The following is a 24,986-nucleotide window of genomic DNA, read 5'->3' on the forward strand; positions in this document are numbered from 1 at the left end:
GATGTCAGAAATTATTCTCCAGTTCACTTCAAACCCAAAATTGGTGGATTTTAACCAGAAATGGGATTTTTCCACGCAGGAGAGGAGCCACGGTTCAACTTCACCCTTTCACCCTTAAAAGGATGCCAGAAATTTTTCCTGAAATTCGCTTCCAACCCCAAACGGGTGGAATTTCAGCAGGGATGGGATTTTTCTCTGCAGGTACCTGGAAAGGAAGAAATGTTAAATTTTCCTCTTTAACCATGAAAACCCTCACCGGGACACACCAGAAACTTCCTGAGGTCACTTAAAACCCAAACCTGCTAAATTTCAACCAGGGCTGGGATTTTTCTCTGCAGGCATTTGAAGAAGAAGAAATGTTAAATTTTAACCTTTAATTCTTAAAATTATAAAATAATTCTTAAACACCTTCACCTGGAGCAGCCCAGAAACTCCTGCCAAGGTCATTTAAACCCCCAAACTCGTTGGTTTTAAGCAGGAACGGGATTTTCCCCGCGGGTACTCGGAGAAGAATAAACCTTAAATTTTTCCCCTTTAATCCTCAAAATCCTCACCCGGAACAGCCCAGAAACTCCTCCTGGAATCCCTAAGAACCCCAAGGCGGCGGATTCGGGGCAGAAACGGGATTTTCCCCGCAGGTACTCGGAGCGAAGCCGGACGCGCTGCGTGGGCATCACCATCGAGACGCGGCCGGACTATTGCCTGCGGCCGCACCTGAGCGCCATGCTGGCCTACGGCTGCACGCGGCTGGAGATCGGCGTGCAGAGCGTCTACGAGGACGTGGCCCGGGACACCAACAGGTGAGGGACACCATGGACAGGGCAGGGACACCAATCCAGGGCAGGGACACCACTGACAGGGCAGGGACACCACTGACAGGGCAGGGACACCATGGACAGGGCAGGGACACCATTGACAGGGCAGGGACACCATTGACAGGGCAGGGACACCAATCCAGGGCAGGGACACCATCCCGGGGCAGGGACACCATTGACAGGGCAGGGACACCAATCCATGGCAGGGACACCACTGACAGGGCAGGGACACCATGGACAGGGCAGGGACACCATGGACAGGGCAGGGACACCAATCCAGGGCAGGGACACCACTGACAGGGCAGGGACACCATGGACAGGGCAGGGACACCATGGACAGGGCAGGGACACCAATCCAGGGCAGGGACACCACTGACAGGGCAGGGACACCACTGACAGGGCAGGGACACCATTGACAGGGCAGGGACACCATTGACAGGGCAGGGACACCATTGACAGGGCAGGGACACCATTGACAGGGCAGGGACACCAATCCATGGCAGGGACACCACTGACAGGGCAGGGACACCATGGACAGGGCAGGGACACCAATCCATGGCAGGGACACCATCCCGGGGCAGGGACACCACTGACAGGGCAGGGACACCATTGACAGGGCAGGGACACCATTGACAGGGCAGGGACACCATGGACAGGGCAGGGACACCAATCCATGGCAGGGACACCACTGACAGGGCAGGGACACCATCCCGGGGCAGGGACACCACTGACAGGGCAGGGACACCAATCCATGGCAGGGACACCAATCCAGGGCAGGGACACCACTGACAGGGCAGGGACACCATTGACAGGGCAGGGACACCATGGACAGGGCAGGGACACCACTGACAGGGCAGGGACACCAATCCATGGCAGGGACACCATCCCGGGGCAGGGACACCACTGACAGGGCAGGGACACCACTGACAGGGCAGGGACACCACTGACAGGGCAGGGACACCAATCCATGGCAGGGACACCATCCCGGGGCAGGGACACCACTGACAGGGCAGGGACACCACTGACAGGGCAGGGACACCATCCCGGGGCAGGGACACCGTCCCAGCTGGCCTACGGCTGCACGCGGCTGGAGATCGGCGTGCAGAGCGTCTACGAGGACGTGGCCAGGGACACCAACAGGTGAGGGACACCAGTCCATGGCAGGGACACCAATCCAGGGCAGGGACACCAATCCATGGCAGGGACACCATGGACAGGGCAGGGACACCAATCCATGGCAGGGACACCATCCCGGGGCAGGGACACCACTGACAGGGCAGGGACACCATTGACAGGGCAGGGACACCATCCCGGGGCAGGGACACCACTGACAGGGCAGGGACACCATCCCAGGGACACCATGGACAGGGCAGGGACACCGTCCCGGGGCAGGGGCACTGTCCCAGGGAATCCATTCCAACTGGCCAGGGACACCAGCAGGTCAGGGACACCATCCCAGGTCAAGGACTCCATCCCAGGTCAGGGACACCATTCTGGGGAATCTCAACAGGCCAGGGACACCATCTCAGGGACACCTAACAGGGCAGGGGCTCCATCCCAGGCCAGGGACACCATCCCAGGTCAGGGACACCATCCCGGGTCAGGGACACCATCCCGGGTCAGGGACACCATTCCAGGTTAGGGACACCATCCCGGGTCAGGGACACCATCCTGGGTCAGGGACACCATCCCAGGTCAGGGACACCATCCCAGGTCAGGGACACCATCCCGGGTCAGGGACACCATCCCAGGCCAGGGACACCGTCCCGGGTCAGGGACACCATCCCAGGTCAGGGACACCATCCTGGGTCAGGGACACCATTCCAGGTCAGGGACACCATCCCGGGTCAGGGACACCATCCCGGGTCAGGGACACCATTCCAGGTCAGGGACACCATTCCAGGTCAGGGACACCATCCCAGGTCAGGGACACCATTCCAGGTCAGGGACACCATCCCGGGTCAGGGACACCATCCCGGGTCAGGGACACCATTCCAGGTCAGGGACACCATTCCAGGTCAGGGACACCATCCCGGGTCAGGGACACCATCCCAGGTCAGGGACACCATCCTGGGTCAGGGACACCATTCCAGCAGGCCAGGGCCACCATGCCAGGGACGTCGGGGGTGCAGCTGGGTAACGAAGGAGGTGCAGAGCGCAATCCCATCCCCCAAAGAGCTGCAGCTCAGCAGCCACCGAGGATGAGGAGCAGCCTGATGCTCGCAGGCCGCGCTGCAGCCGGCTGGGCAGGGTGGCTGGGCGGGAGCTGCGGTCAGGTGGTGGCTGCTGTGAGGATGAGGAGCCGGCCGTGCTCAGAGGAGCTGCCGTGAGAACATGGAGGAGGTGCGAGGCTCCGGAATCCTTGCCATGTAACGGTAACAGAACTCTTGAGATACAATCGCAACAAGGGACGCCGTCCCAGGGCAGGGACACCGTCCTGGGGAATGCCAACAGGCCAGGGACACCAGCAGGGCAGGGACACCAACAGGGCAGGGACACCATCCTGGGGAATGCCAACAGGCCAGGGACACCAGCAGGGCAGGGACACCAACAGGGCAGGGACACCATCCTGGGGCAGGGACACCATCCTGGGGCAGGGACACCATCCTGGGGAATGCCAACACGCCAGGGACACCAGCAGGGCAGGGACACCAACAGGGCAGGGACACCAACAGGGCAGGGACACCATCCTGGGGCAGGGACACCATCCTGGGGAATGCCAACAGGCCAGGGACACCAGCAGGCCAGGGACGCCATCCCAGGGTCTCCATCCTAGGTGAGGGACAGCGTTGCAGGGCATTCCAGCAGGCCAGGGACACCATCCCGGGGCAGGGACACCAACGGGGCAGGGACACCAACAGGGCAGGAACACCAACAGGTCAGGGACACCATCCCGGGGCAGGGACACCATTCCAGGGAATGCCGGTGAGTCAGAAACACCATCCCACATCAGGGACACCATTCCAAGGACACCAACAGGCCAGGGACGCCATTCCAGGGAATCCCAGCGGGTCAGGGACACCAGGAGGTCAGGGGCTCCATCCAGGGCCATGAACAGGTCAGGGGCTCCATTCCACATCAGGGACACCGTCCCAGCTGGCCGGGGACACCATCCCAGGTCAGGGACACCAACAGGTCAGGAACACCATCCCAGGGACACCAGCAAGTCAGGGCCACCATTCCAGGGAATCCCAACAGGTCAGGGACACCAACAGGTCAGGGACACCATTCCAGGTCAGGGACACCATTCCAGGTCAGGGACTCCATCCCAGGTCAGGGACTCCATCCCAGGTCAGGGACACCATCCCAGGTCAGGGACACCATCCCAGGTCAGGGACACCATTCCAGGGACACCATTCCAGGTCAGGGACACCATCCCAGGGACACCAGCAAGTCAGGGCCACCATTCCAGGGAATCGCAACAGGTCAGGGACACCAACAGGTCAGGGACACCATTCCAGGTCAGGGACACCATCCCAGGTCAGGGACTCCATCCCAGGGACACCATCCCAGGGACTCCATTCCAGGTCAGGGACACCATCCCGGGTCAGGGACACCAGCAAGTCAGGAGCTCCATTCCAAGTCAGAGACACCACTCCAGGTGGCCAGGGACACGAGCAGGTAGGATCTCCATCCCAGGGACACCAGCAGGTGGGATCTCCATCCCAGGGACACGAGCAGGTGGGATCTCCATCCCAGGGACACCAGCAGGTGGGATCTCCATCCCAGGGACACCAGCAGGTGGGATCTCCATCCCAGGGACACCAAGAGGTAGGATCTCCATCCCAGGGACACCAGCAGGTGGGATCTCCATCCCAGGGACACCGTTCCAGGTCAGGGACACCATTCCAAGAAATCCCATCTGTATTTTCCACCTCTTTTTATTTTTATTTATTCATTTTCCCCTGTGTTTTACTCCATTTTATTCTCCCCATTCTTTCCCTGTATTTTCCACCTATTTTTGTTTTTATTTATTCATTTTCCCCTGTGTTTTATTCCATTTCATTTTCTCCATTCTTTCCCTGTATTTTCCATCTCTTTTTATTTTTATTTATTCATTTTCCCTTACTCTCTTTATTTTATTTTCTCCATTCTTTTTCTGTATTTTCCACCTCTTTTTATTTTTATTTATTCATTTTCCCGTGTGTTTTATTCCATTTTATTTTCTCCATTCTTTCCCTCTATTTTCCATCTCTTTTTATTTTTATTTATTCATTTTTCCCTTACTCTCTTTATTTTATTATCCCCATTCTTTCCCTGTATTTTCCATCTCTTTTTGGTTTTTATTTTTTCATTCTTTCCCTGTGGTTTATTCTATTTTATTGTCTCCATTCTTCCCTATAATATCCCCTTCTTTTTGGTTTTATTTATTAATTTTTCCCTTACTCTCTTTATTTTATTATCGCCATTCTTTCCCTGTATTTTCCACCTCTTTTTATTTTTATTTATTCATTTTCCCCTGTGTTTTACTCCATTTTATTCTCCCCATTATTTCCCTGTATTTTCCACCTCTTTCTGATTTTACTAATTCATCCTTTCCCTGTATTTTCCATCTCTTTTGGGTTTTATTTATTTATTCCATTTTTTCCCCAAATACCCGTTTTAAATCTTAAAATCCAGTTTCCCCCAAAAAAATCAATTTTGAAATCTTAAAACCCATTTTTTTTCCCATATAAAATCCATTTCTCCCCCAAAAAATTCCATTTAAAAAGGTTAAAATCTTAAAATTCATTTTTTCCCAAATAAAATCCATTTCCCCCCAAAAAAAATCCATTTAAAAAGCTTAAAATCTTAAAATTCATTTTTTTCCCAAATACCCATTTTGAAATCTTATAATCCATTTTTCCCAAAAAAATCTATTTTTAAATCTTAAAATCCATTTTTCCCAAAAAAATCTATTTTTAAATCTTAAAATCCATTTTCCCCAAAAAAATCTATTTTTAAATCTTAAAATCCATTTTCCCCAAAAAAATCTATTTTTAAATCTTAAAATCCATTTTCCCCCTTAAATCCAATTTTAAATCTTAAAATCAAATTTTTCCCAAATATCCTTTTTAAATCTTAAATTCCATTTCCCCCCCAATCCCCATTTTAAATCCTAAACCCCATTTTTTTCCCCAAAAAATCCATTTTAGATCAAATTTTTCCCAAAAAAATCCGTTTTAAAATCTTAAAATCCAATTTTTCCCAAAAAAATCCATTTCTAAATCTTAAAATCCATTTTTCCCCCAAATACCCATTTTTAAATCCACTTTTTCCCCAAAAATCCATTTTTAAATCTTAAAATCCATTTTTCCCCCAATATCCTTTTTTGAATCTTAAATTCCATTTGGAATTGGAATTGGAAATTAGAAATGGAAATGGAATTGGAATTGGAATTGGAAATGGAATTGGGAATTGGAAATGGAATTGGAATTGGAATTGGAATTGGAATTGGAATTAGAAATGGAAATGGAAATGGAATTGGAATTGGAATTGGAAATGGAATTGGAATTCCAATAGGGAGGATTGGGGAGGAATTGGAAATTGGAATTGGAAATGGAATTGGAATTGGAAATTAGAAATGGAACTAGAATTGGGAATTGGAATTCCATTAGGGAGGAATTGGAATTGGAACTGGAAATGGAATTGGAATTGGAAATGGGAATTGGGATTGCAGTTGGGATTGTGATTTGAAATGGAATTGGAATTCCAATAGGGAGGATTGGGGAGGAATTCGAATTGAGATTGGAATTGGAATTGGAATTGGAATTGGAATTCCAATAGGGAGGAATTGAGAGGAATTGGAAATTGGAAATAGGAATTGGAATTGGAATTGGAATTGGAAATGAGATTGGAATTGGAAATGGAATTGGAATTCCAATAGGGAGGAATTGAGAGGAATTGGAAATTGGAAATGGAAATTGAATTGGAATTCCAATAGGGGGGATTGGGGAGGAATTGGAAATTGGAATTGGAATTGGAAATGGAATTGGAAATGGAATTGGAATTGAAATAGGGAGGAATTGAGAGGAATTAGTAATTGGAGATAGGAATTGGAATTGGAAATGGAATTGAGATTGGAAATGGAAATTGAATTGGAATTGGAATTGGAATTGGAATAGGGAGGAATTGAGAGGAATTGGAATTGGAATAGGAATTGGAATTGGAATTGGAATTCCAATAGGGAGGATTGGGGAGGAATTGGAAATAGGAATTGGAAATAGGAAATGGAAATGGAAATGGAATTCCAATAGGGAGGATTGGGGAGGAATTGGAAATTGGAAATAAGAATTGGAATTGGAAATTGGAATTGGAATTGGAAATGGAAGTGGAATTGGAATTGGAATTGGAATTGGAATTCCAATAGAGAGGAATTGAGAGGAATTAGAAATTGGAAATAGGAATTGGAATTGGAACTAGGAATTGGAATTGGAATTGAAAATGGAATTGGAATTGGAAATCCAATAGGGAGGATTGGGGAGGAATTGGAAATGGAATTTGAATTGGAAATGGAATTGGAATTGGAATTGGAAGAGGAATTGGAATTGGAATTGGAATTGGAATTGAGATTGGAATTGGAATTGGAATTGAAATTCCAATAGGGAGGAATTGAGAGGAATTGGAAATTGGAATTGGAAATGGAAATGGAATTGGAATTGGAAATTGGAATTGGAAATGGAATTGGAACTGGAAATGGAATTGGAATTCCAATAGAGAGGAATTGAGAGGAATTGGAAATTGGAAATAGGAATTGGAATTGGAATTGGAATTGGAATTGGAATTGGAAATGGAATTGGAATCCCAATAGGGAGGATTGGGGAGGAATTGGAAATGAGATTGGAATTGGAAATGGAATTGGAATTCCAATAGGGAGGATTGAGAGGAATTAGAAATTGGAGATAGGAATTGGAATTGGAAATGAAATTGGAATTCCAATAGGGAGGATTGGGGAGGAATTGGAATTGGAATTGGAATTGAGATTGGAATTGGAAATTGAATTGGAAGTTCCCTTTCCAAAGTGGGAGTTGGCACTGGAGTTGCATCTGGGAGGAGTTGCAGTTGGAATTGGGAATTGGGAATTGGGGTTGGGGTTGGGATTTGGCTCCTGTCCCTGCGGCAGAACCTGATCCCCGAGCCCGGCCCTTGTGGAGAGGTTCCCGTTCCCCTGAGGACAGAACCTGATCCCGGAGCCCTTGTGGAGAGGTTCCCGTTCCCCCCGAGGGCAGAACGTGGATCCCGGAGCCCTTGTGGGGAGGTTCCCGTTCCCCCCGAGGGCAGAACGTGGATCCCGGAGCCCTTGTGGGGAGGTTCCCGTTCCCCCGAGGGCAGAACCTGATCCCGGAGCCCTTGTGGAGAGGTTCCCGTTCCCCCCGAGGGCAGAACGTGGATCCCGGAGCCCGGCCCTTGTGGGGAGGTTCCCGTTCCCCCCCGGCAGGACCTGATCCCCGGAGCCCGGCCCTTGTGGGGAAGTTCCCGTTCCCCCGGCAGGACCTGGAGCCCGAGCCCGGCCCTTGTGGGGAGGTTCCCGTTCCCCCGAGGGCAGAACGTGGATCCCCGAGCCCTTGTGGGGAGGTTCCCGTTCCCCCGAGGGCAGAACGTGGATCCCCGAGCCCTTGTGGAGAGGTTCCCGTTCCCCTGAGGGCAGAACCTGATCCCCGGAGCCCTTGTGGGGAGGTTCCCGTTCCCCCCGAGGCCATTCTGGGCGTTTTGGCCGCTCTCCCTCCTTCCCATCCTTTCTCTCCTTTCCTGCTCTTTCCGTTCCTATTTCCCCCTGGAGTTCCAGCCTGGATCCCAGCATCTTCTCCTGTGTCTGCAGAACCCAGACCAGCTCCTTCCCCCGAATTCCCAATTCCAGTGTGTCTCATTTTTGTCATTGCCACCTCCAACCCCCCCAAACCCCCCCTCCTAAAGGGGACCATCCCATCAGAGCACAAAAATTCCTTTCCCTTTTTCTTTCCCTTTTGTCCTTTTTTTTCTCCCTTTTTTTCCCTTTTTTCCCCTTTTTCCCCTTTTTTCCTTTTTTTCCCTTTTTCCCCCTTCCCCCCCCTTTTTTCCCCTCTTTGTTCTTCCCCTTTTCCCCCTTTTTTCCCCTTTTTTCCTTTTTTCCCTTTTTCCCCTTTCTTGCCCCCTTTTTTTCCTTTTTTTTCCTTTTTTCTTTTTTTTTCTCCTTTTTTTTTTTCCATTCTTTCCCTTTTTTCCCTTTAATTTTCTCTTTTTCCCCCTTTTTTTCCTTTTTTTCATTTGTTTTTTCCTTTGTTTTTCCTTTTTTTTGCCTTTTTCCCCCCTTTTTTCCCCTTCTTTTTCCTTTTTCCCCTTTTTCCCCCTTTTTTCCCCTTTTTTCCTTTTTTTCCCCTTTTTCTCCCTTTTCCCCCCTTTTTTCCCTCTTTGTTCTTCCCCGTTTTTCCCTTTTTTCCCCTTTTTCCCCTTTTTCCCCTTTTTTCCCCTTTTTTCCCCTTTTTTTCCCCTTTTTTTTCCTTTATTTTCCCCCTTTTTTCCCCTTTATTTTTCCCCCCTTTCTTCCCCTTTATTTTTCCCCCCTTTCTTCCCCTTTTTCTCCCCTTTTTTTCCTTTTTTCCCCCCTTTTCCCCCCTTTTTTCCCCCATTTCCCCCCTTTTTCTCCCCTTTTTTCCCCCCTTTCTTCCCCTTTTTCTCCCCTTTTTTCCCCCCTTTTCTTCCCTTTTTTGCCTTTATTTTTCCCCCCTTTCTTCCCCTTTTTCTCCCCTTTTTTTTCCTTTTTTCCCCCCTTTTCCCCCCCATTTTCCCCCATTTTTCCCTTTACTTTTTCCCCCCTTTCTTCCCCTTTTCCCCCCTTTTCCCCCATTTTTCCCCCATTTTCCCCATTTCCCCCCCCTTTCCCCTGACCGGTGTCTGTCCGTCCGTCCGTCCGCAGGGGCCACACAGTCCGTGCTGTCTGTGAGTCCTTCCAGCTGGCCAAGGACGCCGGGTTCAAGGTGGTGGCGCACGCGATGCCCGACCTGCCCAACGTGGGGCTGGAGCGGGACGTGGAGCAGTTCTACGTGAGTGCCCCCGCCTCGGGTCATTTCCGTGGGTTTCCTCATTTCAGAGCCTTTCCCCTTTGTATTTTACAAAAACTCCGTTCTCACATTGATCCCCTTTTTATTTCAAAAACTCCGTTCTCACATTGATCCCCTTTTTATTTCAAAAACCTCCATTCTCACATTGATCCCCTTTTTATTTTACAAAACCTCCGTTCTCACATTGATCCCCTTTGTATTTCAAAACCTCCGTTCTCACATTGATCCCCTTTGTATTTTACAAAACCTCCGTTCTCACATTGATCCCCTTTTTATTTCAAAAACCTCCATTCTCACATTGATCCCCTTTTTATTTTACAAAACCTCCGTTCTCACATTGATCCCCTTTGTATTTCAAAACCTCCGTTCTCACATTGATCCCCTTTTTATTTTACAAAACCTCCGTTCTCACATTGATCCCCTTTTTATTTCAAAACCTCCGTTCTCACATTGATCCCCTTTGTATTTTACAAAACCTCCGTTCTCACATTGATCCCCTTTGTATTTTAAAAACATCAGTTCTCACATTTTCACCTCTTTATTTCAAAAACCTCTGTTCTCACATTGATCCCCTTTGTATTTTAAAAACATCAGTTCTCACATTGATCCTCATTTTATTTTACAAAACCTCAATTCTCCCATTTTCCCCCATTTTATTTTAAAAAAACCCCAATTTTCCCTTTTTTCAATATTTTATTTTACAAACCTCAATTCTCCCATTTTCCCCCATTTTATTTTAAAAAAACCCCAATTTTCCCTTTTTTCAATATTTTATTTTACAAACCTCAATTCTCCCAATTTCCCCATTTTATTTTACAAAACATCAATTCTCACATTTTTCCCCATTTTATTTTAAAAACATGAATTCTCACATTTATCCCCATTTTATTCTAAAAACATCAATTCTCACATTTATCCCCTTTTTATTTAAAAAAACCCCTCAGTTCTCACATTTATCCCCATTTTATTTCAAAAAACCTCAGTTCTCACATTGATCCCCTTTTTATTTCTAAAACATCAATTCTTACATTTTCCCCTTTTTATTTTACAAACCTCAATTCTCACATTTATCCCCATTTTATTTTACAAACCTCAGTTCTCACATTTATCCCCTTTTTATTTAAAAAAAAACTCAGTTCTCCCTTTTTCCCCATTTCATTTCAAAAACCTCCATTCTCACATTGATCCCCTTTTTATTCTAAAGAAACCTCAATTCTTACATTTTTCCCCATTTCATTTTAAAAGCCTCAATTCTCACATTTCCCCCATTTTATTTTACAAAACCTCAGTTCTCACATTTATCCCCATTTCATTTTAAAAAACACAATTCTCACATTTATCCCCTTTTTATTAAAAAAAAACCTCAATTCTCCCTTTTTTCCCCATTTTATTTTAAAAACATCAATTCTCCCATTTTCCCCCATTTTATTTTAAAAAAACCTCAATTTTCCCTTTTTTCAATATTTTATTTTACAAACCTCAATTCTCCCAATTTCCCCATTTTATTTTACAAAACCTCAATTCTCCCATTTTTGCCCCATTTTATTTTAAAAAAACCTCAATTCTCCCTTTTTTCCCCAATTTATTTTAAAAAACCTCCATTCTCACATTTCCCCCATTTTATTTTGCAAAACCTCAATTCTCACATTTATCCCCTTTTTATTTTAAAAACATCAGTTCTCCCATCTATCCCCATTTTATTTTACAAACATCAGTTCTCACATTTATCCCCATTTTATTTTAAAAAACCTCAATTCTCACATTTCCCCCATTTTATTTTACAAAACCTCAATTCTCCCTTTTTGCCCCATTATATTTTAAAAACAGCAATTCTCACATTTCCCCCATTTTATTTAAAAAAACCCTCAATTTTCACATTTTCCCAATTTTATTCTAAAAGAACCTCAATTCTCCCTTTTTTCCCCATTTCATTTAAAAAAACCGCAATTCTCACATTTCCCCCATTCCATTTTACAAACATCAGTTCTCACATTTCCCCCATTTTATTTTACAAATCTCCATTCTCACACTGATCCCCTTTTTATTTTAAAAACATCAGTTCTCACATTGATCCCCTTTTTATTTCAAAAACCTCCATTCTCACATTGATCCCCTTTTTATTCTAAAAACATCAATTCTCACATTTTTCCCCTTTTTATTTTAAAAACATCAATTCTCACATTTCCCCCATTTTATTTTACAAAACCTCAATTCTCCCTTTTTTCCCCATTTCATTTTAAAAACCTCAATTCTCACATTTTCCCCCATTTTATTTTAAAAACATCAGTTCTCACATTTATCCCCATTTTATTTTACAAACCTCAATTCTCCCTTTTTCCCCATTTCATTTTAAAAAAACGCAATTCTCACATTTCCCCATTTTATTTTAAAAAAACCTCAATTCTCCCTTTTTTCAATATTTTATTTTAAAATCCTCAATTCTCCCATTTTTCCCCTTTTTATTTTACAAAACCTCAATTCTCACATTTCCCCCATTTTATTTTAAAATCTTCAATTCTCCCTTTTTTCAATATTTTATTTTACAAACCTCAATTCTCCCTTTCCCCCCATTTTATTTTATTTTTAAAATCCTCAATTCTCCCTTTTTCCCCATGGAAAACTCCCCTCTCCGTTACCACATTTCTTCCTTAAGGGCAAACAATTTAAAATTAATTTTTTTTAATATGAAATAATGTGGAAAAAACCCAAAACCAAATGAGATTTGTTGAATTTCTGGAAGCAGAAATTGATTTTGGTGCCTCGCGCGGCTCTGAGGCACCGCGGTCCCTGGGGAAACACAATCCCAAGCTGGAAAAAACTCCTCTGCAAGGTGATTAATTGCAAATTAATTGCAAATTAATTGCAGATTAATTGCAAAAACTCTTCCCGTTTGTTGAATTTTTGGGAATCGGAAATTTGGGAATTGTTGGAATTTGTTGAATTTTTGGGAATTGTTGGAATTTGTTGAATTTTTGGGAATCGGAAATTTGGCAATTGTTGGAATTTGTTGAATTTTTGGGAATTGTTGGAATTTGTTGAATTTTGGGGGATCGGAAATTTGGGAATTGTTGGAATTTGTTGAATTTTGGGGGATCGGAAATTTGGGAATTGTTGGAATTTGTTGAATTTTGGGGGATCGGAAATTTGGGAATTGTTGGAATTTGTTGAATTTTGGGGGATCGGAAATTTGGGAATTGTTGGAATTTGTGGAATTTTTGGGAATTGTTGGAATTTGTTGAATTTTTGGGAACTGTTGGAATTTGTTGAATTTTGGGGATGGGAACTCGGGGCTCTGGTGGGACGGGCGGTGCCGCCCCCTGTGCATTAATGACAATTCCCCGAAACCCGGGGAGGCGGGAGGGGAAAATCCGGGTTCGGAGTCCTTGGTCAGCAAACGTGCGGCGACACCGAGCCGGGAGCGCGCCGGTCGGTCTGTGAGAGCGACGGGGCTCTGCAGGTGACACCGAGCCGGGACGTGTGTTGGTCTGTCAGAGGGACGGGGACTCTGCAGGTGACACCGAGCCGGGACGTGTGTTGGTTGGTCTGTGAGAGGGACGGGGCTCTGCAGGTGACACCGAGCTGGGACGTGTGTTGGTCTGTCAGAGGGACGGGGACTCTGCAGGTGACACCGAGCCGGGACGTGTGTTGGTCTGTGAGAGGGACAGAGAGCTCTGCAGGTGACACCGAGCTGGGAGCGCGTTGGTTGGTCTGTGAGAGTGACAGGGGCTCTGCAGGTGACACTAAATTGGGAACGTGTGTTGGTCTGTCAGAGGGACAGGGACTCTGCAGGTGACACCGAGCCGGGACGTGTGTTGGTCTGTGAGAGCGACGGGGGCTCTGCAGGTGACACCGAGCCGGGAGCGCGCATTGATCTGTCAGAGGGACAGGGACTCTGCAGGTGACACTAAATTGGGAACGTGTGTTGGTCTGTCAGAGGGACAGGGACTCTGCAGGTGACACTAAATTGGGGACGTGTGTTGGTTGGTGTGTGAGAGGGACGGGGACTCTGCAGGTGACACCGAGCCGGGACGTGTGTTGGTCTGTGAGAGGGACAGGGGCTCTGCAGGTGACACCGAGCCGCGAGCGTGCATTGATCTGTCAGAGGGACGGGGGCTCTGCAGGTGACACCGAGCCGGGACGTGTGTTGGTCTGTGAGAGGGACAGAGAGCTCTGCAGGTGACACCGAGCTGGGACGTGTGTTGGTTGGTGTGTGAGAGGGATGGGGGCTCTGCAGGTGACACTAAATTGGGGACGTGTGTTGGTTGGTCTGTGAGAGGGACGGGGCTCTGCAGGTGACACCGAGCTGGGACGTGTGTTGGTCTGTGAGAGGGACAGGGGCTCTGCAGGTGACACCGAGCCGGGAGCGCGTGTTGGTCAGTCTGTGAGAGGGACGGGGGCTCTGCAGGTGACACTAAACTGGGGACGTGTGTTGGTTGTCAGAGGGACGGGGACTCTGCAGGTGACACCGAGCCGGGACGTGTGTTGGTCTGTGAGAGGGACAGAGAGCTCTGCAGGTGACACCGAGCCGGGACGTGTGTTGGTCTGAGAGGGACGGGGGCTCTGCAGGTGACACTAAATTGGGGACGTGTGTTGGTCTGTGAGAGGGACGGGGCTCTGCAGGTGACACCGAGCTGGGAGCGCGCGTTGGTCAGTCTGTGAGAGGGACGGGGCTCTGCAGGTGACACTGAGCCAGGACGTGTGTTGGTTGGTGTGTGAGAGGGACGGGGCTCTGCAGGTGACACTAAATTGGGGACGTGTGTTGGTCTGTGAGAGGGACGGGGGCTCTGCAGGTGACACCGAGCCGGGACGTGTGTTGGTCTGTCAGAGGGACAGGGACTCTGCAGGTGACACTAAATTGGGAACGTGTGTTGGTCTGTCAGAGGGACAGGGACTCTGCAGGTGACACTAAATTGGGAACGTGTGTTGGTTTGTGAGAGGGACGGGGGCTCTGCAGGTGACACGGAGCCGGGACGTGTGTTGGTCTGTGAGAGGGACAGGAGCTCTGCAGGTGACACCGAGCCGGGAGCGCGCATTGATCTGTCTGTCAGAGGGACAGGGACACTGCAGGTGACACTAAACTGGGGACGTGTGTTGATTGTCAGAGGGACGGGGCTCTGCAGAGGGCCTTGGAAGGGTTGGATGGGTGGGCAGGATCCAGCGGGACGAGGGTCAGTGAGTGCCAGTGCCGGTCCCGCACTGTGGCACAACGGCCCCCGCACCGGTACAGGCTGGGGACGCTGCGGCTGGACGGTGCTCAGGAGGAAGGGGACCCGGGGCAGCCGGTGACAGCCGTGACCTGGGGGACACGGGCCAGCAGCGTGCCCCGGTGGCCGTAGGGCCGATGGCTCCGGGCCAGCATCGGGAACGCTGTGGCCAGCGGGAGCAGGGAGGTCACTCTGCCCCTGTGCTCGGCTCTGGTGGGGCCTCACCTGGAGAATTGTCCAGTTGTGGGCCCCTCACGTCAGGAGGGACCTTGAGATGTGTCCAGAGGGGACAACGAGGCTGGAGAGGGGCTGGGAGCACGAGCCCTGTGAGGAACCCCTGAGGGAGCTGGGGCTCTTCAGCCTGGAGAACAGGAGACTCAGGGGTGACCTTATCGCTCTCTTCAGCTTCCTCAAGGGTGGCCATGGCGAGCTGGGGTCGGTGTCTCCTCAAGGGTGGCCATGGTGAGCTGGGGTCGGTGTCTCCTCAAGGGTGACCTGGGGTCGGTGTCTCCTCAAGGGTGACCTGGGGTCGGTGTCTCCTCAAGGGTGACCTGGGGTCGGTGTCTCCTCAAGGGTGACCTGGGGTCGGTCTCTCCTCAAGGGTGAGCTGGGGTCGGTGTCTCCTCAGGGGTGGCCATGGTGACCTGGGGTCGGTGTCTCCTGAGGGGTGGCCATGGTGAGCTGGGGTTGGACTCTCCTCAAGAGTGGCCATGGTGACCTGGGGTCGGTGTCTCCTCAAGGGTGAGCTGGGGTCGGTCTCTCCTCAAGGGTGAGCTGGGGTCGGTGTCTCCTCAGGGGTGGCCATGGTGAGCTGGGGTCGGTGTCTCCTCAAGGGTGACCTGGGGTCGGTGTCTCCTCAGGGGTGGCCATGGTGACCTGGGGTCGGTGTCTCCTGAGGGGTGGCCATGGTGACCTGGGGTCGGTGTCTCCTCAAGGGTGGCCATGGTGACCTGGGGTCGGTGTCTCCTCAGGGGTGGCCATGGTGACCTGGGGTCGGTGTCTCCTCAAGGGTGGCCATGGTGAGCTGGGGTCGGTGTCTCCTCAAGGGTGACCTGGGGTCGGTGTCTCCTCAGGGGTGGCCATGGTGACCTGGGGTCGGTGTCTCCTGGAGGGTGACCTGGGGTCGGTGTCTCCTCAAGGGTGACCTGGGGTCGGTGTCTCCTCAAGAGTGGCCATGGTGAGCTGGGGTCGGTGTCTCCTGGAGGGTGACCTGGGGTCGGTGTCTCCTCAAGGGTGACCTGGGGTTGGTGTCTCCTCAGGGGTGGCCATGGTGAGCTGGGGTCGGTGTCTCCTGGAGGGTGACCTGGGGTCGGTGTCTCCTCAGGGGTGACCTGGGGTTGGTGTCTCCTCAGGGGTGGCCATGGTGACCTGGGGTCGGTGTCTCCTGGAGGGTGACCTGGGGTCGGTGTCTCCTCAGGGGTGACCTGGGGTCGGTGTCTCCTGAGGGGTGGCCATGGTGACCTGGGGTTGGTGTCTCCTCAGGGGTGGCCATGGTGACCTGGGGTCGGTGTCTCCTGGAGGGTGACCTGGGGTCGGTGTCTCCTGGAGGGTGACCTGGGGTCGGTGTCTCCTCAGGGGTGGCCATGGTGAGCTGGGGTCGGTGTCTCCTCAAGGGTGACCTGGGGTCGGTGTCTCCTCAGGGGTGGCCATGGTGAGCTGGGGTTGGTGTCTCCTCAGGGGTGGCCATGGTGACCTGGGGTCGGTGTCTCCTGGAGGGTGACCTGGGGTCGGTGTCTCCTCAGGGGTGACCTGGGGTCGGTGTCTCCTGAGGGGTGGCCATGGTGACCTGGGGTTGGTGTCTCCTCAGGGGTGGCCATGGTGACCTGGGGTCGGTGTCTCCTGGAGGGTGACCTGGGGTCGGTGTCTCCTGGAGGGTGACCTGGGGTCGGTGTCTCCTCGAGGGTGACCTGGGGTCGGTCTCTCCTCAGGGGTGACCTGGGGTCGGTGTCTCCTCAGGGGTGGCCATGGTGAGCTGGGGTCGGTGTCTCCTCGAGGGTGACCTGGGGTCGGTGTCTCCTCAGGGGTGGCCATGGTGAGGAAAATGGGAATAATGAGCGAAACCATGGGAAAAGCCGATCCCGGGCAGGGTCAAACAAAGAGGAGGCAAAAGCGGAGGTGGAAAACCAAAGAGGGAGGAATTAATTTGATTTTTTTTTTGTAATTATTTAATAATAATTACAAAATTAATTTGATTTTTTTGAAATTAATTTAATAGTAATTACCCTTTGCTGCTTATTGATTGAGCGATTTCTGCTGCTGGAATTGTTCAGTGCAGGAAATTTGGGAATTTTGGGGGAATTTTTGAATTTCTGGGTTCTGATGGGAAGGGTGGTGCCACCCTGGGATCCATCTCTGCATTAACGACAATTTAATGACAATTAATGACATTAATGGCAATTAATGACAATTTTCCCAAAAACTGGGGAGGCAGGAGGTGAAAATTCTGGAAATGGGAGATGAGGAATTCAAATAAAAGTGAAGAGAAAAGGAACAGAAAGAAAAAAGGAAAAAATCTCCCCTTTCTCACCCTCATTTAAATGTTTTATAATTCATTTTTTTAAGTAATACAGAAAATAAAATACCAAACCAAATTGATTGATTCGTTTCCCAAAGCTCTGGGAAAGATCAGAAATTTCATAATCAGAACATAACAGAAATGTGTATATATAAATATAATAATACAATAATAAGAAATAAAATAAAATAAAATAAAATAAAATAAAATAAAATAAAATAAAATAAAATAAAATAAAATAAAATAAAATAAAATAAAATAAAATAAAATAAAATATTTTTTAAAAATTAAATAAAATTAAATTTAAAATCAGAACATAATAGAAATGTATATATATAATATAATATAATATAATATAATATAATATAATATAATATAATATATATAGTATAATATAATATAATATAATATAATATAATATAATATAATATAATATAATATAATATAATATAATATAATGTAATATAATATAATGTAATACAATATAATATAATATAACATAATATAATATAATATAATATAACATAACATAACATAATATATAATAATCAGAACATAACAGAAATGCATATATATAATGTAATAATATAATGATAATTTATAAAATGAAATAAAAATCAGAACATAACAGAAATGCATATATAATAAAATAAAATAAACTATTCAGAAAACAACAGAAGTATCCAGATAAATTCCTGAAATTCCTTCATTCCTGCCTTGATATTTTATATCCTTGTTTTGAGTTGATAAAACTCGAAAAAACTCAAAAAATTCAAAATTTTTTCTGTGTCAACGTTAGTCCAGGCTGGTGAATATTTAAAAGTTAAATATTTAAATTAAAAAAAAAATTAAATATTAAAATTTAAACATTTCTGCTGCATAGAATTAACGAGGAACGAAGTGGAGGAGTCTCCTTAAAATCCCAGAATCCCGGGATGGTTTGGGATCCACCGACCTTCAACCCCATCCCATTCCCACCCCACAATTCCGGGATTTTCCGGCCTTTCCTGGGACACTGCCAGGGATTCTCTGGGAATTCCAGCCCAAACCATCCCAGACTTGAAGGGTTTTTGAGGAAATTTGTGGGAATTATTTTGGGATTTGGGGATATTTTTGGGAGGGGATTTGGGGACTTTTGGGTTAGCCCAGGAATTTCTTCCCAAATCCCTCCCAGGTTTGAAGGGTTTTGGGGATTTTCCCCTTTCCCAGGGAATTCCCTCCATTCCCAGCTCTCCCAGCCGGGCACTGGATCCATCCCCATCCCAGCTCCTCTCTGGGAAGGAATTTTGGGAATTCCCTGGGAATTCAGGGCTCCTCTTTTCCATCCCCAAATCCCATAAAAACCCCGGGGATGGATCCTGGATCCCGGAATCCCGGGATGGTTTGGGATGGGATCCGTGGACCTGCAATCCCATCCCATTCCCACCCTGATCCCAGATTGCTCCAGCCTTTCCTGGGACACTCCCAGGGATTCCCTGGGAATTCCTTCCCCAATCCCATTTCCTCCTTTCCCAGGGAATTCCCTCCATTCCCAGCCTGGCACTGGATCCATCCCCATCCCAGCTCCTCTCTGAGAAGGGATTTTGGGAATTCCCTGGGAATTCAGGACTCCACTTCTCTTTTCCATCCCCAAGCTCCATAAAAACCCCTGGAGATGGATCCTTGATCCCAGAATCCCGGAATTCTTGAGGTGGGATCCATGGACCTGCAATCCCATCCCATTCCCGCCCCTGACTCCTCTCTGGGAAGAGCAGATACTGGGAAGGGATTTTGGGAATTCCCTGGGAATTGGGGACTCCAGGAAGGGTCTCCCTTCCCTTTTCCATCCCCGAATCCCATAAAAACCCCTGGGATGGATCCTGAGTGTCCTGGATCCCAGAATCCCGGGATGGTTTGGGATGGGATCTGTGGACCTTCAGTCCCATCCCATTCCCATCCTGATCCCAGATTGCTCCAGCCTTTCCTGGGACACTCCCAGGGATCTCTGGGAATTCCTTCCCCAATCCCATTTCCCCTTTCCCAGGGAATTCCCTCCATTCCCAGCCGGGCACTGGATCCATCCCCATCCCAGCTCCTCTCTGGGAAGGGATTTTGGGAATTCCCTGGGAATTGGGGACTCCAGGGAGGGTCTCCCTTCCCTTTTCCATCCCTGTATCCCATAAAAACCCCTGGGATGGATCCTGAGTGTCCTGGATCCCAGAATCGCGGGATGGTTTGGGATGGGATTTATGGACCTTCAGTCCAACCCTGATCCCAGGCTGCTCCAGCCTTTCCTGGGACACTGCCAGGGATTCTCTGGGAATTCCAGCCCAGCCGGGAATTCCTTCCCCAATCCCCTTTCCCGCTGGGAACCCGTTCCCTGTGTCCTTGTCCCTCTCCAGCTCTCCTGGAGCCGCTTCAGGCCCTGGAAAAGTCTCTGAGCTCTCCCTGGATCCCCCCCAAATCTCCAAGTTTTTGTAATTTAGGGACAGCAAACCCGTGGCTTTCCAGGGATCTTTATAAACCTTTAATTTTGAGGTAATTCTAATGAAATTTGAACAAAATAATTTCATTTTTGTGAGCCCTCCCCCTCTCCAGCTCAGCAAAAAAATCTCCCACAAAGGAACCCGTTTGACTTTGGGAATCCCGAGCACCTTCAGGTGAAGCAAAAACGATAACAACGACAATAAAAATGATAAATAAATCCAGGGGTTCTCCAGGGAGGGGAATCTGCTGGAAATAATGACAATAATGACAATAAAAAAGATAAAAATGATAAATCCAGGGGCTCTCCAGGGAGGGGAATCTGCTGATGGTGCTGCAAAAGCGCCGGGCGCTTCCTCACCCCGGGCGGGCGGTGACAGCTCCGGGAGGGACGGCGTCCGTCTGTCTGTCCCTGTGCCCTCTCTCTGTCCCTCTGTCTGTCCCTGTCTGTCCATCTGTCTGTCCCTCTGTCCCTCTGTCTGTCCCTGTGTCCCTCTGTCTGTCCCTGTGCCCTCTCTCTGTCCCTGTGTCTGTCCCTGTGTCTGTCCCAGTGTCCCTCTGTCTGTCCCTCTGTCTGTCCCTGTGTCCCTCTCTCTGTCCCTGTGCCCTCTCTCTGTCCCTCTGTCTGTCCCTCTGTCCTTCTGTCCATCTGTCCCTCTGTCTGTCCCTCTGTCTGTCTCTGTCTGTCCCTCTGTCTGTCCCTCTGTCTGTCCCTGTGCCCTCTGTCTGTCCCCCTGTCTGTCCCTCTGTCTGTCCCTCTGTCTGTCCCACTGTCCCTCTGTCTGTCCCTGTGTCCTCTCTGTCTGTCCCTCTGTCTGTCTCTCTGTCTGTCCCTGCATCCCTGTCTGTCCCTGTGTCTGTCCCTCTGTCTGTCCCTCTGTCCCTCTGTCTGTCACTGTGTCCCTCTGTCCCTCTGTCTGTCCCTCTGTCTGTCCCAGTGTCCCCTCTGTCTGTCCATCTGTCCCTCTGTCTGTCCCAGTGTCCCCTCTGTCTGTCCCTGCGTCCCTGTGTCCCTGTGTCTGTCCCTGCGTCCCTTCCCTGGGCTCTGGGTGAGCAGCAGCCGCCGCCGCTGGGTGTACTCACAGTAATTCACGTTGTTGCCGTAGGGAACGCTGGCTGCGCTCCCTGGGTTTCATTTGGAATTGTCTTTGCACTGAGAGGTCGTGGAGGGCATCCCTGAGGATTTCACCCCTGTGGGTTCCGTCCTTGTGGATGTAACCCCTGTGGGTTCCGTCCCTGTGGATGTAACCCCTGTGGATTTAACCCCTGTGGGTTCTGTCCTTGTGGATGTAACCCCTGTGGGTTCCGTCCCTGTGGGTTCTGTCCCTGTGGATTTAACCCCTGTGGGTTCTGTCCCTGTGGATGTAACCCCTGTGGGTTCCGTCCCTGTGGATTTAACCCCTGTGGGTTCCGTCCTTGTGGATGTAACCCCTGTGGGTTCCGTCCCTGTGGATTTCACCCCTGTGGGTTCTGTCCCTGTGGATTTAACCCCTGTGGATTTAACCCCTGTGGGTTCTGTCCCTGTGGATTTAACCCCTGTGGGTTCTGTCCCTGTGGATTTAACCCCTGTGGGTTCTGTCCCTGTGGATGTAACCCCTGTGGGTTCTGTCCCTGTGGATTTAACCCCTGTGGGTTCTGTCCCTGTGGATGTAACCCCTGTGGGTTCTGTCCCTGTGGATTTCACCCCTGTGGGTTCCATCCCTGTGGATTTAACCCCTGTGGGTTCCGTCCCTGTGGATGTAACCCCTGTGGGTTCCGTCCCTGTGGATTTAACCCCTGTGGATTTAACCCCTGTGGGTTCTGTCCCTGTGGATTTAACCCCTGTGGGTTCCGTCCCTGTGGATGTAACCCCTGTGGGTTCCGTCCCTGTGGATTTAACCCCTGTGGGTTCTGTCCCTGTGGATTTAACCCCTGTGGGTTCCGTCCCTGTGGATTTAACCCCTGTGGATTTAACCCCTGTGGGTTCCGTCCCTGTGGACTTAACCCCTGTGGGTTCTGTCCCTGTGGATTTAACCCCTGTAGATTCCATACGTGAGGTTTCCATACGTGAGGTTTCCATCCCTGTGGATCCCATCCATGTGGATCCCATCCCTCTGGATTTCATCCCTGTGGGTTCCATCCCTGTGAATCCCATCCCTGTGGGTTCCATTCCTATAAATTCCATCCCTGTGGGTTCCATCTCTGTGGATTTAATCCCTGTAGATTCCATCTCTGTAAATTCCATCCCCGTGGGTTCCATCCCTATGGATTTGACACCTGTGGATCCCATCCCTGTGGGTTCCATCCCTGAGGTTTCCATCTCTGTGGGTTCCATCCCTGGCACGGTCCCAGGCCAGCTTGGAGCAAGCTGGGATCGTGGAAAGTGAAAATGGGATGAGCTTTAAGGTCCCTTCCAACCCAAATAATTCTGGGATTTTTTGCATTGAGAGGTTGTGGATTTCGTGCCTTTGGTTCCATCCCTGTGGATCCCATCCCTGTGGGTTCCATTCCTGTAAATTCCATCCCTGTGGATCCCATCCCTGTGGGTTCCATCCCTGTAAATTCCATCCCTGTAAATTCCATCCCTGTAAATTCCGTCCCTGGAAGTGTCCCAGTGTTGGACACGGGATAGTGGAAAATGTCCCTGCCTGTGGGAATGGGATAAGCTTTAATCCCAAATAATTCTGGGATTTTTGGCATTGAGAGGCTGTGGATCCCACCCCCATGGATTTAATCCCTGTGGGTTCCATCCCTGTGGATTTCAATCCCTGTGGGTTCCATCCCTGGCAGTGTCCCAGGCCAGTTTGGGTCAGTCTGGGATAGTGGAAATTGTCCCTGCCTGTGGGAATGGGATGAGCTTTAAGGTCCCTTCCAACCCAAATAATTCTGGGATTTTTTGCATTGAGAGGTTGCGGATTCCGTCCCTTTGGTTCCATCCCTGTGGATCCCATCCCTGTGGGTTCCATCCCTGTGGGTTCTGTCCCTGTAAATTCCATCCCTGTGGATCCCATCCCTGTGGGTTCCATTCCTGTAAATTCCATCCCTGTGGGTTCCATCCCTGTGGGTTCTGTCCCTGTGGGTTCCATCCCTATGGATTTAACACCTGTGGGTTCCATCCCTGTGGGTTCCATCCCTGTGAATTCCATCCCTGTGAATTCCATCCCTGTGGGTTCCGTCCCTGTGGGTTCCGTCCCTGTGGGTTCCGTCCCTGTGGGTTCCATCCCTGTGGGTTCTGTCCCTGTGGGTTCCATCCCTATGGATTTAACACCTGTGAATTCCATCCCTGTGGGTTCCATCCCTGTGAATTCCATCCCTGTGGGTTCCATCCCTGTGAATTCCATCCCTGTGAATTCCATCCCTGTGGGTTCCATCCCTGTGAATTCCATCCCTGTGGGTTCCATCCCTGTGGGTTCCGTCCCTGTGGGTTCCGTCCCTGTGGGTTCCGTCCCTGTGGGTTCCATCCCTGGCAGTGTCCCAGGCCAGCTTGGACAGGGCATGGAGCAGTCTGGGATAATGGAAAGTATCCCTGCCTGTGGGAATGGGATGAGCTTTAATCCCAAATAATTCTGGGATTTTTTGCACTGAGCAGTTGTGGGTTCCGTCCCTGTGGGTTCCATCCCTGTCGATTCCATCCCTGAGGTTTCTGGCCCTATGGATTCTATCCCTGTGGGTTCCATTCCTATAAATTCCATCCCTGTGGGTTCCGTCTCTGTGGATTTAATCCCTGTAGATTCCATTCCTGAGGTTCCATCTCTGTAAATTCCATCTCTGTGGGTCCCATCCCTATGGATTTAACCCCTGTGGGTTCCATCCCTGAGGTTTCCATCCCTGTGGGTTCCATCCCTGTGGTTTCCATCCCTGGAAGTGTCCCAGTGTAGGACATGGGATGGTGGAAAGTGTCCCTGCCCATAGGAATGGGATGAGCTTTAATCCCAAATAATTCTGGGATTTTTTGCATTGAGAGGTTGTGAATTCCATCCCTGAGGTTTCCATCCCTGTGGATTCCATCCCTGTGGATTCCATCTCTGTAAATTCCATCCCTGGCAGTGTCCAGGCCAGCTTGGATCAATCTGGGATAGTGGAAAGTGTCCCAACCCATAGGAATGGGACGAGCTTTAATCCGAAATAATTCTGGGATTTTTTGCATTGAGAGGTTGTGAATTCCATCCTTGAGGTTTCCATCCCTGTGGGTTCCATCCCTGTGGATCCCATCCCTGAGGTTTCCATCCCTGAGGTTTCCATCCCTGTGGGTTCCATCCCTGTGGATTCCATCCCTGGCAGTGTCCAGGCCAGCTTGGATCAATTTGGGATAGTGGAAAGTGTCCCTGCCCATAGGAATGGGATGAGCTTTAATCCCAGATAATTGTGGGATTTTTTGCATTGGGATTTTTGAATTGTGAATTCCATCCCTGTGGTTTCCATCCCTGAGGTTTCCATCCCTGTGGGTTCCATCCCTGTGGGTTCCATCCCTGTGGGTTCCATCCCTGAGGTTTCCATCCCTGTGGGTTCCATCCCTGTGGGTTCCATCCCTGTGGATTTTATCCCTGGGAATTCCATCCCTGGCAGGGTCCCAGGCCAGCTTGGATCAAGCTGGGATCGTGGAAAGTGAAAATGGGATGAGCTTTAAGGTCCCTTCCAACCCAAATAATTCTGGGATTCTCCAATTCCCGCCATTTTTCACAGAAATTTCCTTTTTCCCTGCCTCCACTGCGAAATTTCATTTCCCTTTCTCGCTCTGATCCCATGTGCCACTTCCGCTTGGCTTTTTCCTTCCCTCTTCCCCCTGCTCTGATTCTTTTTATATCCCCAGAGGATTTTCCCTCCTCCTCCAGGTCTTCCCCGCCCCATTCCACACTTGGGCAAACTCCAGAAATCCTCGGTGACCGCAGACATTCCAAAAAAAAATAAAGAAACCCTTCCCCAAGGCAGGCAGAGCCCAGCAGGGCCTGGCCAGGCAGGGGGTGCAGAGAATAATTGGAGAAATTCGCAGGAC

At 49.3% G+C, this 24,986-nt stretch overlaps 1 protein-coding gene across 1 annotated transcript in view; it reads left to right on the forward strand.

The window, feature by feature from the left end:
* The window catches only part of ELP3 (elongator acetyltransferase complex subunit 3), a 198,767-nt gene that overhangs the window by 83,642 nt on the left and 90,139 nt on the right, over positions 1-24,986 (forward strand). Inside the window, exons 8-9 of the mRNA XM_058802830.1 lie at positions 639-800; positions 9,688-9,814. Of these exons, the coding sequence (XP_058658813.1) occupies positions 639-800; positions 9,688-9,814 (289 nt within the window). The remainder of the gene's footprint in view (positions 1-638; positions 801-9,687; positions 9,815-24,986) is intronic.

This window comes from Ammospiza caudacuta, chromosome 3, assembly GCF_027887145.1.
Source record: "Ammospiza caudacuta isolate bAmmCau1 chromosome 3, bAmmCau1.pri, whole genome shotgun sequence".
Lineage (NCBI taxonomy): Eukaryota > Metazoa > Chordata > Aves > Passeriformes > Passerellidae > Ammospiza > Ammospiza caudacuta.